Source organism: Mizuhopecten yessoensis, unplaced genomic scaffold (assembly GCF_002113885.1).
Source record: "Mizuhopecten yessoensis strain PY_sf001 unplaced genomic scaffold, ASM211388v2 scaffold6719, whole genome shotgun sequence".
Classification (NCBI taxonomy): Eukaryota; Metazoa; Mollusca; class Bivalvia; order Pectinida; family Pectinidae; genus Mizuhopecten; species Mizuhopecten yessoensis.
Window position 1 is genome coordinate 1049001 of NW_018406690.1, and position 18494 is coordinate 1067494.

The 18494-nt window shown below is 34.1% G+C and overlaps 2 protein-coding genes across 6 annotated transcripts in view; one reads left to right on the plus strand and one right to left on the minus strand.

The window, feature by feature from the left end:
• Positions 1–607: 607 nt before the first annotated feature.
• On the plus strand, positions 608–10181 carry LOC110452523 (piRNA biogenesis protein EXD1-like). 3 transcript variants are annotated; one of them, XM_021501111.1, is made up of 8 exons: positions 619–635; positions 815–948; positions 4901–5140; positions 6311–6438; positions 7926–8006; positions 8699–8812; positions 9132–9250; positions 9933–10181. In XM_021501111.1, exons 3-8 carry the CDS (start codon positions 5017–5019, stop codon positions 10153–10155), a joined length of 789 nt encoding a protein of 262 aa, XP_021356786.1. In that variant the 5' UTR covers positions 619–635; positions 815–948; positions 4901–5016; the 3' UTR covers positions 10156–10181. The 3 variants fall into 3 exon arrangements, with proteins under 3 accessions (XP_021356785.1, XP_021356787.1, XP_021356786.1); XM_021501110.1 differs by having other exon boundaries at positions 608–948; XM_021501112.1 differs by having other exon boundaries at positions 608–948; positions 4907–5140.
• A 2501-nt stretch (positions 10182–12682) lies between these two features.
• The window catches only part of LOC110452524 (E3 ubiquitin-protein ligase MIB1-like), an 84326-nt gene continuing 78514 nt past the window's right edge, over positions 12683–18494 (minus strand). For 2 of the 3 annotated variants that reach the window (XM_021501115.1, XM_021501113.1), the window contains exon 22: positions 12683–18173. In XM_021501115.1, the coding sequence (XP_021356790.1) occupies positions 18033–18173 (141 nt within the window). In that variant the 3' untranslated portion in view covers positions 12683–18032. The remainder of the gene's footprint in view (positions 18174–18494) is intronic. The other variant, XR_002463199.1, reaches the window with a different exon arrangement.

Sequence of the window (18494 nt, forward strand, 5' to 3'; positions counted from 1 at the left end):
CTTTCTATGACAAATATTAATATAAGCTTACTTTATTTAAAAAATGCTATTAATATCTGTGTTTGCATTTTTTAAACAAATTTTATTTCGTTTTTAATTGAAAATCATCGGGTTTTATAAAGCAGTTAAAAATACTATTATCGCTAGATAATGCCCATGTCACACATTTACAGAAAAGGAAATAATGAATTTATGATTATGTATGTATCTCACAATTTAAAGATGTTAATAAAGTCATTATATCGAATAAAGGTATTAGTATGTGGTTAAGTTATGACTGATTTAAAGTACAAGGTTCCATAGGAATAATTAAGACATTGTATGCGTTGCTTGACTGACGCCGACATGTTTGACATAATACACCAACAGAACACTCATAGCGATACTAAAGCTAGTCAACTAGTCAAAAGAAGACGTTTTCCGGAAATACTACAGTGTTTTGCCTTCAATCGTTCTCGTGCATACATCAGACTGGAGAATATCACAGTTTCATACAGAAAAATGTGTTAACGATCTTTGACTGCAATGCTTGCATTCCGCGTTAAGCTGACCATACTTGTCCTATGACGAAGTACGTACATTATAAGAATGGAAGCGAGTACATGACAGTATGTAGACATATCGGTAATCAGAAGGTAGGTGAAAGCCGCCGACGATCGGGTCATTTTTTGTGATCGATCAAGCGTAAATTTTATACCGTAAGGTTTTATGTCAATTTGAATGTAAGTTAAATATGGTCACATACAAAGTGTTAAATGGCTTTTATTGAAAACGAAAATTGTCGTTTTCTCATTTGACTGTGTATATAATACAGGGACGTTTCTCTTATCAACCAAGTAGGACACTTAATTGAACAGTGAAATCTGTTTGGTACAACAAGCTCGTCCCAGAATATATCGCCAGTTTAACACCGAAGACGAATTTCATTTAGTATCTACCTGTCGGAAGGTAAGTCTGTGATTTACATATTTCTGCCATTCAGGTGTTTTATATGTGTCGTTCTTTTAATAATTGATCAAGTACACATGCTATACAGCACAAACGGATTATCGATATTCATATAGAACAGATATATTAATACTGGACATAAAACATTATTTAGTCTATTAAACAAACATCAGTGTTTACTGTCGCTATACACGGGAGAACTTTGGTTTGGTTTGATGTACTGTTTTAATTTGACGTTACTTGTAATGGTTTACATTTAGTCTTATTTCTGTAACAATAGCACTGACTTAACATGTATTTCTAGTATATTGTATTTGAATAGACTGTACAAGTGACAAAACACGTAGTATATGGTCGACAATGTGATTATCCAGGGTCGGGTCAGGAGAGGTAAATCCGCCGATAAGCCACAATATATACATCTGTACGCCGTTTAGTTACAAACAATAGCTATACACATAGATCTATACCTAAGATTATAATGTAAATGTTAGTTTTGTTTTATGTCTCGTGGATATTGATTATAAATGAAAATGTTAACATGACAGGGACAACAGCTAAACGGGAAGTGACTTCTAAATGACAACTATCCTTAACATATGTCTACGATATTTAAAAAACCCCACCCAGTTATGATGATTACTACAATACATGACACATGAGCAGGTGAGATAGTTACCAATACATTGCAGTTTATCGTGGTATATTACACCATAATGCCGTTTACCGTGGTATATTACAACATAGGGCAATTTACCATGGTATTGTACAGTATTATGCTGTTTACCGTGGTATGTTATCAACACAAGGCAGTTTACCGTGGTATGTTACAACAAAAGGCAGTTTACCGTGGAATGTTATCACCATAAGGCAGTTTATCGTTGCATTGTACAGCATTAGGCTGTTTATCATGGGATGTTACAACATAAGGCAGTTTACCATGGTATGTTATCAACACAAGGCGGTTTACCGTGGTATGTTATCAGCACAAGGCAGTTTACCGGGGTATGTTACAAAACAAGGCAGTTTACCGTTGTATGTTATCAACACAAAGCAGTTTACCGTGGTATGTTATCAACACAAGGCAGTTTACCGTTGTATGTTATCAACACAAGGCAATTTACCATGGTATTGTACAGTATTATGCTGTTGACCGTGGTATGTTATCAACACAAGGCAGTTTACCGTGGTATGTTATCAACATAAGGCAGTTTATCGTTGCATTGTACAGCATTAGGCTGTTTATCATGGTATGTTACAACATAAGGCAGTTTACCGTGGTATGTTATCAACACAAGGCGGTTTACCGTGGTATGTTATCAACACAAGGCAGTTTACCGTTGTATGTTATCAACACAAGGCAGTTTACCGTGGTATGTTATCAACACAAGGCAGTTTACTGTTGTATGTTATCAAAACAAGGCAGTTTACCGTGGTATGTTACAACATAAAGCAGTTTACCGTGGTATGTTACAACACAAGGCAGTTTACCGTGGTATGTTACAACATAAGGCAGTTTACCGTTGTATGTTATCAACACAAGGCAGTTTACCATGGTATGTTGCAACACACGGCAGTTTTCTTTGGTATGTCGTACCATCAAGCAGTTTACCTTGGTATGTTACAACATAAGGGAAAAGTTAACCGTGAAATGTTACAACATAATGCAGTTTACCGTGTCATGTTGCATCATAGCACAGTTTACCTTGGTATGTTACAACATACGTCAGTTTACCGTGGTATATTACATCATAAAGCAGTTTACCGTGGTATGTTACAACATACGTCAGTTTACTGTGGTATATTACAACATAAAGCAATTTACCATGGTAAGTTATCAACGCATTAAAATCCTAATTTAAAATTCAGAAAGAGGTTAACTTATACAAGAAAATATCAAAAATTAAATCTTATACTAACCAATATAACTTTCAACATGCAACTATAAATCTTAGCATAGACAGTGATTTAAAACTATACACTGCACCGTAGATAGAGTTACAATATTAATCAATATTAACATGGTTCTATCTGGGATTCTACGGATTGTCTATTGATCAGGTAAGTACGTGGTTCAGACAAGACACGTTAACAAACTTGATGATAAATGTTATGTACACATGACTACTGTTTACTTTGTGAATCATTCGAATCTGTCGAACTTTGATAGAGTATTTTTTATTATCAAATTCGAAGTTTGTTCATCGTGTTGCCAACATTAAATAGAACTATATAAATATAAAATACGAATACAACATGAAGTATATGAATATAAAATACGAATACGATTTAAAGTAAATGAATATATAACACGAATACAATATAAAGTTCATAAATATAAAAAAAAAAAATACAATATAAAGTACATGGATATAAAATAAGAATACAATATAAAGTGTATGGATATAAAATATGAATACAGCATAAAATATTTAAATATAAAATACGAATTCAATATAAAGTGTATAAATATAAAATACAAATACAATGTAAAATATTTAAATATAAAATACCAATACAATATAAAGTATATGAATATAGAATACGAATACAATAAAAAAAAAGTGGAAAAATGAAAGATAATTTATTTTTAATTCATTGATGTCCAGCTACAGCACCATACTTAAAGATAGACACAATGCACTTTCCTCTTTGGTATGACGACGTATATGGACTCTGGGACTCATGATTCATAGGTCATGCCTTATCGATGGATACTTAGCTTAGTAAACAAGCCCGTCTTCCTCCTCCGGCAGAGCTGGATGATATGTTTGATATTCCATGATGGGTTGTCTTCCCGTTTGGTGTTTCCCAGCTTTTGTTGTCTTATCGAATCGTGATATGTCCTTTTCCTTTTTGACTCAAGAGATGAATGTAATACATAAAATATATCGATACAGTCGTATATTAAATTGATATTGTTAATTTGATATTTTACAATGATGAATGTCTACAATCTGTCTATACTTGTAACATGGAATAATCGATTAATTACCAGCATAATGGAATCAATCTTAAAATTTAGTAGACTGGACATTTCAGGGGGAAATGTTTGTTTTGTTTTATCACACAACTAGCCTATTAGTGCCAGTCAGGTTATAATCTACTATCCCCTAAGTAAATAGACTGACACACGTCCATTGGTGCTTTACTGACCCTAAATAACAAGTTAGATTTATTGACTGTCCTTTCCTCAGAAGTAACATACAGGGTCCCTTTGCTTAATGAGTTCAAAGGTCACAGTCGAATGGCTTATTAAGAGCGTATACTAAGTATCAGGATTTTCCTGTATGAATTTCATTCATTTAAACAATACGCTACTCAGTCTTAGTATTCTACCAAAGGAATAGACGATTTTGTATAGTCCACATCACGAACTGATTTCAAACTGAGATTTCACTTTCTGTGAGTTTATAATGTTTTCCTTATGTTTTGGTGTCTATTGTAGTCTTGCAATATTTGTTCTATTATACTACAATCGGCTTCTTTTTCATTGTTTTTATTTTATTTTTTAAAGACAATGAAGAAGTTTATACATAATACAAATACAAGTGGTCATTTACATTTTTCGATTTACCTGGGTATGGTAACACCAAATACTTTACACGTGTTTTGCCCAATACTGCTATAAATGTAACACTACAACCAACAAACCAATCACTGAATGGCCTATTAACAAGAAATATCAATTTCCTCCCCAGTTGTACAGGTATCATTGATCATTTGGAGGGGCAACATGACATGAGAATTAGTTCTGTTTCCCGTAAAAATCGGTAATCACCGTCCAAGGTTGATCTTTTGTGTTAGTCTGCGATCGATTTACGATGATCTGTTGTGCATTATTGATGTAGGATGTACCCGGGTACAATATTCCTAACACACCTGTAACAAATAGACCTGTCCAGGTCAGGAACTTTGTGTGTTTTCTCATACTTATTGTTATGGGTTTAAGTCACAGGTATATGTGAGCAGATTGGATACCAGAGTTAAGGTAGAATATCACCAAACATCGACTAAAGGATACAGATAACTGGGATAAACCACCAAATCTTACACCAGAGGGGCAGGATGCCACCAAACCTCCATTACGTGAACTCCGTCTCTGCCTCCGAGAAGACCGTCAACAAACTACTGTGTCTGGAGGTACCGGTGGTAGGATTAGCCTGCAAGGGAATCAATGTCGGGAAGAAAGGTAGGCAAAATCAGACATATATTATTGTAGAACATATTGTATTTTGTACGTCTCTGGCGATAAAATTCCCCGCTCAGAATTACACATTATTATGTAAAGTGAAATATAGGTAATGGCGTGTAAACTACATGTGAAATATATTTTATTATAGAATTTTAAAAATCAATTACACTCCTTTCATTTCAGAGCAAAATGAATAAGCAAGTATATTGTCGAAGTCAGACAGACTAAAAGGTTTTTGTTAACAAAGCAGTTATATTTAAAGGACTGCTATCAGTTACATAATATTTTAAATGCCAACTGTAATTAAATATATTTGTATCAGAGTATATGCCAGGGTCTACCTTCTACAATCTGTCCGGCTTGTCTCGAGTACCCGCTAATAGAAAATATAACAGAATTTAACAAGACATATCTATTATTTTCACAGCCGCCGAGTAGTTATACGGAAACTCTAAACGGTTTGATAAAAAGTCGTATTTAAATAATCTAACTATGACTAGTAAAGTTAGGCATGTGACGTCAACAGCGACAACGTAGAAGGAAAAAACGTTTAGATAATTTATTTTCGTAGAAGTTATAAAATTGGAAAAAGTTCCAAGCATGATTTAAAAGAAGAGTGTCCGAAGCTTATTTCTCTAGAACGTCTCGATGAAAGTTGTAACTTAAGGTACGATATATGAAACGTTGAATAGTCATTATAATCGATAATAAGATTAGTGGGGGAAAGAGTATATATCTGTACACGATGAAATTGCATGGCCTTCATTACTTTGATATCAAATGCTTGGGTCAACCTGTTTTTGCTTTCCCATGCAACTTATATAAAGGTTATCATAAAGTTGGACTTTTTTTTTTTTTTTCAGTAACACAATTCCATAAATGAGGAGCTAAGGTCAGAAATGTGTATATTAATCTATATATTGTAAAACGCGTTTGAATTGTACTCAATAAAATTTCTTTTAGATTTTAACTTCCTGTAAAGAGAGGGTCTTGGAACTAACATTTCTCGTAAAATGATCACAGAAAAGCCACTAAGTTTTTCAGCAGTTTTTATTCTAATACATTTTTCCTGGTACTGATATTGCCAAACTAAATCAAGTTTAGGTACCTTGGTCGTACTCATCAATTATTAATACATCTACCTAATACGGTATCATTTCGCCGCAGGAACTCTAACACTGATAGCGGTATCCACGTGTGACGGTGATGTCTACCTATTTGATGTCAAGGTCAAACCAGAGATTGTCCTTGATGGGGGACTTATACGGCTGTTGCAGTCTGTCGAAATTGTCAAGGTATGTATACTACATACACGAAAAAAGTAAACTCAAACATCACACAGATTTATTTCTATAACGTTTTACATGAAAGTATACAAACTTGAACGCAAAACAGTATAAAAATAACAATAAAGTCGGTACATATTTGGTAGTTAAAGGTTAAAGCGAATAAAACTAAAGCATTTTTTTTTTATAATATAATCAATCAGGAAATACAATCATAAGTTGTATTATGTCTTAGATCTAAAATTGTCATCACACTATAGACACAGTCCTAAAAACTACCATTAAAGCGTATTTCATGCTTACAATCCGCCTATTTTCATTATGACCTTGTAATATTTTTCTATTCAACACTGGGTGACCACTTTTTAAGTTTATTTCCACAATTCCTATAAGCACAAAAAATAAAACGCATAATTCTTCTCACCTATGAAGTTAGATTTTTACCATCGGTGACGAATGGCTATTCACGTTACTAATTGAGCAGAATTTTTTTTTTCCGATTTCATCAATACACAAGCACATAATCTACTTAAAGTAGATACCAAAAAAACCCAGGAACCGTTGAGACACTAAAAATCAAAGGAAAAACACCATCAAGCCCGACGAAAATAATGTGTAACATTGACAGAAAGTTGGACAAACGAAGCGATTCACTGACAGTGTTAGATTGTACGAGTAGGTTTTTCAAGTAAACTAATACTAGCAATGGAATGTATGTCAACACGCAGGTAAAACGATTAACCCAGAGTCAACAGGAAAAGAAACAGAAGAAACAAACAAAACAAACAAAGCGTGACGTTCATCATAATGTCACCAGTCAAATACTGGGATGTCAATGTTCTAGGACAAGGAACGAGAATTTCGATGAAGTAGAAATTGAAATCATGTCAAAGATCATATCATGAATACAATCGTAAATATTATTATAGATTGATGTCTCTCATGACAAAATCCTGGTTAAGGTGTTCATGATCTACAAAAGTAGTATATTCTGGTTGTAGGCATACAATAATTATGACATTCCCAATCTCGCAAAAAAATACTCTTTTAACTTAAACCCCTAAACCCATTTCAACATCTCCTAAGCACCAAGTACGCATCGTTGAGTAACAATATCAAAATATTGAATTCTATATGTATACTCGAAGATTTTCCCACTCAACTAGCATGTATTTCCACATCATATCAAGAACAATCATGCATATTATAGTTTCCAAAAAACCCAACTACCACGTATTATCAATAAATGATTTTGTATAAGCTTCACGTGTTCATTTCACATTAAACTATTCTCTGTATAACATTTCTGAATAACAAGCATACATGTAGTTTTGAATTGCAATGAAGAAGTACATACTTGTTATCTTAAACACTTTTTAGGGCAATGCAATCGTAAATACATTACAGAAATAAGCACATAGTTTATAATATATTTATGTAGCATGCCCATGGATTATTTTTTCAATAAACTTATAACATTCCGCCATCATAAACAGGTTATCCACGACTGCAGTCAGGCGTGTGCCAATCTCCACTTCTCGTTTGGGGTGACACTAAAGAACTACTTTGACACACAGGTAAGTCTTCTGTAGATCAAATGATGTACGTAAATTCATGGTTTAACGATTCTTCCCCAAATGAAATATGACACTGAAGAATTACTTTGACATACAGGTAAAACTACTGTAGATCACGTGCTTTATGTGAGTTCCGTTTAACGATTCTTCCCCAAATGAAATATGACACTGAAGAATTACTTTGACATACAGGTAAAACTACTGTAGATCACGTGCTTTATGTGAGTTCCGTTTTACGATTCTTCCCCAAATGAAATATGACACTGAAGAATTACTTTGACATACAGGTAAAACTACTGTAGATCACGTGCTTTATGTGAGTTCCGTTTTTTCACATTTCTTTCCGAACTAAGTATTGGTGAGCACGTTATTTTGAATGAGATGTATTGCGTCCTTCATCCAAAAATGAATAAAGTATCAACTATTTTTAATACGTGTACGTGTCATTTTATCAAATCATTCTAAAAATAGACTTGTTGGACAAATATCGACAACAGGAACCTGAGTCAAAAGATATTCTCTAGGCTTATGTTTCTATATTTCTGGTATTGTGTCCATGTTATAATCGTGTTGGTTTATTGAATACAATTATTTTGGAAAACAGTCTAGTAATTTATCATGTAAGTTTTTATATAAATGCGATGAAATAAAAGATATACTTACAGGCAACTCAACGTTTTGTCTATTTTTAGACTGCAGGGTCGGTAATCCTGGAATCCCTTGGTCTTCCACCACGTCGTATAACATTCGACAGTCTGTGTACACGGTATCAAATCGACAGGTTCATTCCCGACCCACAGCTACAGGTAGTCATAGAAAGGGCACTATTGAAACCTCTTAAATAAAGCAGAACAATGAGATCGTATTTAAAAGACATTCTTATGTTCTCAAACGTCGCAGAAGTGTGGCTAAAACTAAAAGCAATATATTTTCTGACATCCACAAACATGTTTATTCCTATATTCTTCAAAGACGAGTTCAATGCGCATGGACGACAGATAATGTGAATCACAATTAATTGTATCCGGAAGCTAGCAAACTTCAATTCAGATAATATTTTTGATATAGTTGTATAACACTACCGACAAAAATTAATACAAACCGTTTTTGTATGTGATGTGACAGAACCGCATTAAAAGTGATATGAACTACTGGGGACTTCGCCCCGTCACCAGGGCCATGCTGAACGTAGCCGCCTCAGATGTACTGCCTTTAACCCCTGACCTCTACGACATCATACACCAGTAAGTAGAATCGATTTCCTTTTTATTCAATGAACACTTATGCTATTGTTAGACATTTCAAATACATTTCTATGTCAGTCATACTAAACGTCACAAATTTACCTTATCGATGAAAGTTGTTTATTTCTCCGTGTAGTTTACCAATGCGTTATTCCCAAAATATACAATAAACAACCAATGGGTTATTAATTAAAGCAAGCATTGAATGTCAACCAAAATCGTCCCCCTGATCACAAAGTACGTACCAAAATAATATCTATACTTTTGGTTGAGCGGTTTTCAAAAGGTGGCGAATTATTCTAAAGAAACCTTTTTTGTTGCGCACTTTTGTTCGTTATCTTACAAAAAAAAATACAGTTAAAACCTAATACCGAGATCGACTTGTCATATCTCAAAAACTGCCAACACAAAAAGTATGCATGAAAAACTGCTGAGAGATACATCGACTCTTCTCCTCCATGATACAACGTTTTGTTTCAATAGCGTTGTAATTGACAAGAAAATTAACTAACAAATGTTAAAAGGAATGTACGTTTGTGACTTTCACAGACTGCTGATTTCCATCACAACTGTTTTATTTATAATCTAACAAATGTAATGATACCATGTTTGAGATTTTCTCTGTGCCGACCCCTTGTCGTCTGATATGTTTATTGTACGTTTCTATTGCGTTCGTCCTCAGACAGTTGAGCCCTGATTGGCTGGATTGGTTTGACTGTCGGAGCGAGGAAAACCGCTTGATGTACATTAGTCCTAAAAAAGCCAAGGAGATACAGTGTTCCCGGATACACAGCGATGCACGTGACCGACGGTACCTTTTCCGGACACCCGCTTCTATGATGTCCCGGGACAACCTGCCCTATGTCAGGGATACGGTACCAGATACAGATTTCACTCAAGAATGACGTGTGGGAACTAAACATAATACCGGAAATTACCAGGCATCAACAAAAGTATTTTGATTTTAAGACAGGACGTATTCGTAATGTTAAATTGCTTCCACGTTATGACCCAGTGCATAACCAAGGACATCGGGCTTTCTTATGTTAAACACAGCGTGTGACTTGCTTTAAGTATTATAATCAGAGACAGTGCAATATGAATGTTGTGATATCAAGTTTCATTATTTATTATACATGCTTGTTTAATTGTATCCTATATTGACGTTCGTTTTTTTAAACTTTTTTGGTGTGTATCTGTATATTTTAACCACTTTTTCATTTTTCTCTTCGCATACACAAAGTCGGCCAAACATAATTGATTTAGAGCTACTATCTCTGCTTATTCCGAGACTGGTTTCATTACCATTCTATTGTAATAAAACAATTGTTTTACGAATGAATTATTTCTTATGGGCTTACTCTTTTTCCGACATGTTCCTTTCTCGTGCCAAAATTGACGTATTATGAAGCGTCTAATGTAAAGCCTCTGAAAACCCAATTTAGTTGAATGGCACCGCTGTATCAGTTACGATAGTTTTGAAGAGTTCCATGATAAAGCCGTTTTCGACTTCAATAAAGAAGATGAAATAACTAAACATTCGTTCTTATTAGTGGCATTAATCGAAGTCCCATTCTAACAATATTACTGTATATAATTCTTATCAACGAAAAGCCAGGAAACTTTCTTATCAAATCAAACACTAACCTTAACAATGATAAAATATTCTGGATATTTTAAGTGGGAAGTCAGGGTTATTTTTTTTTTTATTAGCCAGTGGAATTGCTCTTGAATGGACGGGAGACACCCGGACATTTAGATTGGTCAGATTTACTGGATTATCTATCAACCAGACAGATCAAATTTAAGATTAATTTCATTCTGTCATAAACATGTATCTAAGGAGGTAATCTACATTGCAGGCTTAAGCAGACCGAAGAAATGCATTACTTATTTATGTATGTATGCATTTATTCTTATTTCATAGAATAGTTGTATCACTTTTTGACGAGAAAATATTGCTAAAGATACATGTGAATGTAATCCGAATAAAATTATTACATGAAAAATATCAAAACCACAGAGGCCTCTACCTAAAGCTAATAGTATATTACAGAGGAATGATGACCATAGAAGCATTTGTTATATAAATTGGAAGAATAGTGACGGCAGAATATACAATCTGTTATCTTATCTGTACTGTTCCAATGTAATAAACGACAAAACATATCTTTCCATCATCGATAGTATGTTTACTCTGTGCTCTGTAGATATCTCAACAAATGTCAAAGTACCACAATCTGATATATCGGATATTGATTACCTTGGTAATTCAAGTCTCGTAATGATTTCATTCATGAAAGAAAGTATAATAATTTACCACATAAAAAACATAGGCAACATCTGATAATGGCGCCGTCTACACCATCATCTCCCAGAATTCAGTATTCTTTCTCTCAACGAAATTGCAGTAAAATATTAGATATGATACCCTGTCAGTGTACCATAAAGATTATTCAGAATCATCTAAGATAGTGAATGAAACACGAATTTAAGTACTAGCAGTTGAGGAATTCAAGCACGGACTTAGATAACCTAATCTAAATCCGTGTTTAAAGTGATGTGTTCAAATTGACATGGTGTTTTAAATCCAAGTGTTTAACTGTTATAGTATGTGTACTTATACCAGGAATTACAAAGTTAAGACGATATGTTACTAATATGGGAACAACTTTTTTTATATGAATAATTGGTCATTAAGGCCTTGTGTTTAGACCCGATTATGGCGATTGTCCATCTTTGACATTGCAATTAGCGTCTGGATGGGACCTTGCAGGAACTTGAAACAGTAACCATCTTGTTCATGTCAACCTCTTCACACATTTTGATGTCCAAGTCTTTACATCGATTTTGAACTTATATCAGCCCACACATTTGAGTATTTTATTTATCTACCGGCAATTTGTCATTTTTGAAGGATTGCATGACTATCCCATGTTTACGATGTATTCTTGGGCGGTTTTCGACATTCCTATCCCTTTCGGAATTTTCTTAGTTTGTCTTCGGTAAATTCCAATCTAGGAATACACACATTTCATTGTCATCAGTATGCATGCCTTCTTATTGATGACACTAATCTTAAACTTGCCTTTCATGACCAGCTTCTATAGTATCTAGTGCATTCAGATATCTTAAAAGACCGGAGTCATCAAAACATTTATTATAATCATCAATGTTCCTTCTTTAATTGTTAATTAACTTCAACATATGTAAACCACAGGCACATCAAATTAGTGAAAATTTCTTTGTCTTCCCTTGTCAAATTTCCAGTTCGCTATAAGATGTCATTATTTTATCTAAAAACACTTACAATAAATCATACTACTACGTTTGGTAATGGAACGTAGAAACAGGCACTTGAGCAGCCAATATATCTATTAAACAAGGTACTGTAGTATCACATAGTCGAAAAGAAACAAACCAACACCAATGTATGTATGCATTCTTCAATATTGATTTAATGTATCACTGTGTTGTCGAATAACTTATCACTAAAGACACAACATGTAAATGCAATTAGATCAAAATTAATACAGGGTAATACCAAAACCACAGAAGCTTCTTGGAGAAGACTTAAGTATATGACTGGCATGAATAGTGACGGCAGAGTACACTGTCCTGGCTGTTTCTACGGCTTCAATGTACACAATGGAGCATGTTCATATCACAATCTAGGACTGGGGGAAATCTTTCTTGAAATCTGTTATCTCCATTGTGTTCATTCTAACAGTTTTTGATTTATTCTATCTGTAGACCTCACAAAAGTTATCAAAGTACCACAATCTGACAAAACGAAAATTAATGTTGGGTTAACTCAAGCCTTTGTAATGACTTGATTCATGAAGGAAACTATAATAATTTACCACATAAAAACATAAATTATATTTGAAAGCTATCACCGTCATCATATTATAATTAAGAAATGAAACCGGTAGTAACAAAAGAAGTGCATGCAACACAAATGAAGGTACCAATAATTTAATTAGAATTTAAGGAAATAATGTTATTCAACAGACATTCTGTGGCTATAGATTGTTGAATACATTCATGTGTAGTTGAATGTGTGATTGAGTTGTAGGTGGAAGGCAAGAAATGTTTGAATACGTTAACACAAAGTCCTGTGTGTAGCAAAGGGAGATAACTTCTTTTGGCATAAGAATACTCTAGGTCATTTAGGCCAGGTGTTTAGAATATATTACGGTACTGTAGGTAAATATAACACAAACAGTTTATATTCCGTCATAGATAACATGCTTATAGCACTGAATTCAGGGCTGTCTGGTTAGCCATTTTCAATTAGACAAGAGTTCATTTTTCTGCAAGGCGGCATAATTAAGAAATCTACATGTCATGATGAGAATTGTTTCGACTTCATTTTCTTTTCTAGGAAATTTCTGAAACTTGTTACAAACAGCTTTTTAACTAAAGCTTGTCATATATTTGTTCAGTATATCAACAAATCTGATGTAAGAACACAGGAATCATACCTTAAACGTTCTTGGTATACTAATACATACTAGTTTCCTGAAAGAAATGTAACCCTAGTAAGGAAGATATTTGTATAATACACAGATCTCCACAACAAAAAGGTTCCAGAGGAAACTGCACATGCAAAAAATACTGTATACAGATGTTAACACCAAATGAATGTTGGTTTTTAGAAGATCACATTTGACTGAAGTAGACAAACAGAGTTTCTTTTCTCAAATAAGACAGTAAACAATTTATATAATTACTATTGAAACTGACCAATTCAACAAGTCTCATAGAATATCACAATAAGCAAACAAGTAAACAAACAGCTGATGGGAACAATGAATAGTCAGACCACAATGACGTGCCGTGTTGATCTTCGATTAGCCGTCAATGATTACAGGGGGGTCAATATTTATATAGATAGCATAGGGAGATCTATTGTTGTAAGAAATTGACAACTCAAGTTACAGGTGAAACAGTTGTGACATCCTATGCCATATTTACTCTACTCAACACACCTGGACAATCAAAAAGGTAATCAAATCTGAAAATAAAGGGATTACTTAATATGAAGATCATTTGGGTCCGACTATACATTATAGCTGAGGGAAACCATATACATGATAAATTTACAGTCAACATAGGTTATACGATGTCAAGTTATTTACAGCACAATAATACAACTATCTGTGCCAGGAAAATCAATACCTCAGGTTTTCCTACCTAGCTATAGAACACTGTCTGCTTAGTAAAAGACTTCCTTAGAACAACCTGGCTCACCATGCCATGTGTTGTACATCAACACTTCATGTATGTAATATCAGACTATAACTGATGCATTATAATACAACAGAGATTGTTGAATATGATATCCTACCGTACAGAGATACACATTAAATCACAGTACTGTATTTTACCAATGATAAGCCCATCATTACAAACCCTTGATAATGATTAAGCTGAGGTTTATTTCTTAAACAGGTTATCAGTCAACCCCCCCACCCCTCCCCTCCTCAATTTCACCAGAAATTTCAATTTATGGTTAAAGACATCAATATTTTACCAAGAATATGAAAATTAACACCTTTGTGATTTCACAGTAAAAGTGACCAATCAGAGAGCAGCATTTACCACAACTTCAGAGAAAAGACTAGTAAGGGTTTACTGTGGCTAGTACTGCAGACATATATTCAGGAGGACGACGGGTGGTACCTCATTTAACATACTATTTATAAACATTGTCAAATTAGTAACATAATGCCCTAACCATCCGTTACAGTCCAATTACATTAGTACAATCTATAGTCATTTAACCACCGTAAACAATTTACAATCAGAATTGTACACTGTATTCACTATGTAACTGTAGTTCCATCAAGTAACTTTTCTGGTTCAAATATTCTAGCTTTGATACTTGGTTGTGTTTTCATTTATTTAACCAAATTGATTTTAGCAAAGGAAAATTTTCGTGAAAATCTATATCTTTCTTTTTATTTTGTTGAAATTACAAAACTTAAACAGATTTCCTAAGCACAAAAACAATACCATATGTTATTATATACGTTTTGTGAAAACTGAAAATCTTACTCATCTACCGCTTAATTCATTCAAGTTTAAACGATTATTCTCAAAAAATAAAAAATTATGTATTAAAACTGAAATGGTGAAAACGGTCGGTGTTATTTATGGAAGGAAAGAACAAACTGAAAGGCAGATTCACAAAGAATATAGACCGAAAAATTAAAGAAGCAGGCATTTCTTATCAAATAATCACAGGACACATGATCACATAGGACTGATGGCAATGGCTACAATGCTAGATTGATCCTAATGACTATTATTGGAAGTTAATAAACTGAAAAAAACCGGTAATGGTTTAGATTAAAAAATTGATTAAATGATAATCTACACAATGAATGAATTGAACATATTTATAAGCATGAAAATCAGACATTGTCTCGCAGTTAATAAAACCATAATAATAAGCAAACCCATGTTTTGTTCTTGTATTAATCAGTATACCCACAGATATCAGAGAGTCAGATATCAAAAATCCTGATATCACAAAATGATCAGACCTGTTTATATACCTGGTGATAAAGACATTCACTTTTTCCATCAGTCCAAAAGTCTGTCAATAATTTGCTTAATACAAGCCATGCTGATCACTCAAATCATCAAGAGCAAAGACACGTATCCTCACATGTGTAAGGACATCAATTATTAGACCAGAGTAAATTTTGAAGTTTTGTAACAATATATTGAATAAGAGTTATTTCCCTTGATCAAAATTATACACACATATGACAATTAACAAGCACGATAATATATCAAGGGGACACAACTCTGTATTCATATAGTTCATGCAGTAAGATCACAAAGCAAATACATATATAATGATAACTATAAGGTGAAACAGCTTTGGAAATTATATAGACAATTGCCTGATGTTTTTTTTGTACATATTTTATCCGTAACATAATTTCAAAAGGACAATTTAATTTTAAACTAACTTTCTATCTGTGAAGGAATAACAAGTTGAATGCTTAGAGTACCGTTTTATCTAGTCTGTGGCATACGCATGTCTAATTCTCATTATGACCAAGAACAAAGTCACACAGTTGGATATAAGTCATAGTCAAATCAGCTTTCATTAAATATCCTCTATATATGCAACTAAGTTGTTATAAATTATACTGGAAAATCCAAATATGATGCAAATTTTGCAAATTTTCATGAAAATCTTTTTTTGCAAACTATTTTTTGTGTTTATTTCTTCTATGTGATATTGGCATATGAACAAACCCTTGTTCAAACCAACTTGTGATTTCATTACTTTGTCAATAATGCAAAGAATTATGCATGCACAAAAAAACGATCCGATATCTTGTATGTCACATTGGTTTCATCAATTTTGATTTGCTCATCACAAGCTGTTGGCACAAACGAATGCCACCTACGTCTGGTATAGTCTCTATAATTAGGAAGTTATAGGACGTCAATATGACACAAATTGTCTTGGAAAGGGGTCTTTACTAATGGTAAGGGTCCGAGAGTCCTTCTGTTAACTAAACACCGTGGTTACCTCCCTTGACATCTACACAGGAATGACGGGAACAAGGCAAGTCAAATATCACAATCTCAGTATGTCATTCATTCCAAGCGTATGTGTCGTCCTCCTATTTAAGGTTGAGAAGATAATAAATATATTTTTCACTCTACAGTAAATTTTCCCTTCTCTACCCTGTGAAGAGGACAATGTTTTCCCCTGTTAAGAGTTGTTAACTATCTCCAACAACAACATCCTAAAACAAGGAACTTTTTTCTTTCTGTAGACATATATATATGTAAGTTCCATGGCATACTTTCTATGCTTGAATATCGAGAGTTGAGATGAAACGTCTTCTACTGCTATTTCCTCCTACTCTATGATATAGTTCTGTAGTTGCCTCAGGAGGGGGGAAGGTGTGTTCCATTAGCTTCCTTTTCCATTGAAGAGTGCATTTAAAAAGTTGTCTCCACTAGTAGAAGAGAATGTGTTCCAATATTTGTTTCAACTAGTAGAGTAGGACGCATTTCAACAGTTGTCTCCCCTAGCAGAAGAGGATGCATTTGAATAGTTGTCAAGAGAACTACAGGAAGATGTGCTCTATAAGTTGTCTCCACTGATAGAGGAGGTTGTTTTTCAGTAGTTGTCTCTCATAGAAGGTGATGCATTTCAACAGTTGTCTCCCCTAGCAGAAGAGGATGCATTTGAATAATTGTCAAGACAACTACAGGAGGATGTGTTCTATTAGTTTCAACATAGCTACAGAAGGATGTGCTCTATTAGTTGTCACCACTGGTAGAGAATGTTCTATTTCAATAGTTGTCAACCTAACTACAAGAGGATGTGTTCTATTAGTTGTCACCACTGGTAGAGGATGTTCTATTTCAATAGTTGTCAACACAACTACTGGAGGATGTGTTCTATTAGTTGTCAACACAACTACTGGAGGATGTGTTCTATTAGTTGTCAACACAACTACTGGAGGATGTGTTCTATTAGTTGTCAACACAACTACTGGAGGATGTGTTCTATTAGTTGTCAACACAACTACTGGAGGATGTGTTCTATTAGTTGTCAACACAACTACTGGAGGATGTGTTCTATTAGTTGTCAACACAACTACTGGAGGATGTGTTCTATTAGTTGTCAACACAACTACTGGAGGATGTAATCTCTTAGTTGTCTCCACTGGCAGAGGAGGTTGTATTTGAGTAGTTGTCTCCCATAGAAGGTGATGCATTTTAATAGTTGCCTCTCTTAGTAGAGGAGGATGCGTTTCTCTACAGACTTGCGACAGATGGGACACTCAGCCATTCTGTCTCCACACATCTGACATGTGCCGTGTCCACACAGGAAAATCATGTTTTTCAGGCGATCCATACACACTGGACAGCTGGTCTGAAGAGATGGAGAAAAAGGATGTAACATCAGGAAAAATACTAAAACAATCAACAGTACACATTTACTACCCATATCTCTCTATTACAATTTTCTATGTAATTTATATTGTTGACCTTCATTAAATGAAAGTTTATCTGTAAGGAGAAGTCTGACCTACACTAGAGTTTAGACACATGACACATCAAAGGCAATCTGATGTTCATATCTGTATATTCTATTTTGAAAACAAAGTAAATAGGCCTATCACCCTTCCACCTCGGGATGGTGGGGACTAGACAGTTCATAACATTTATCATAACATTAAGCTTTGAACTGTGT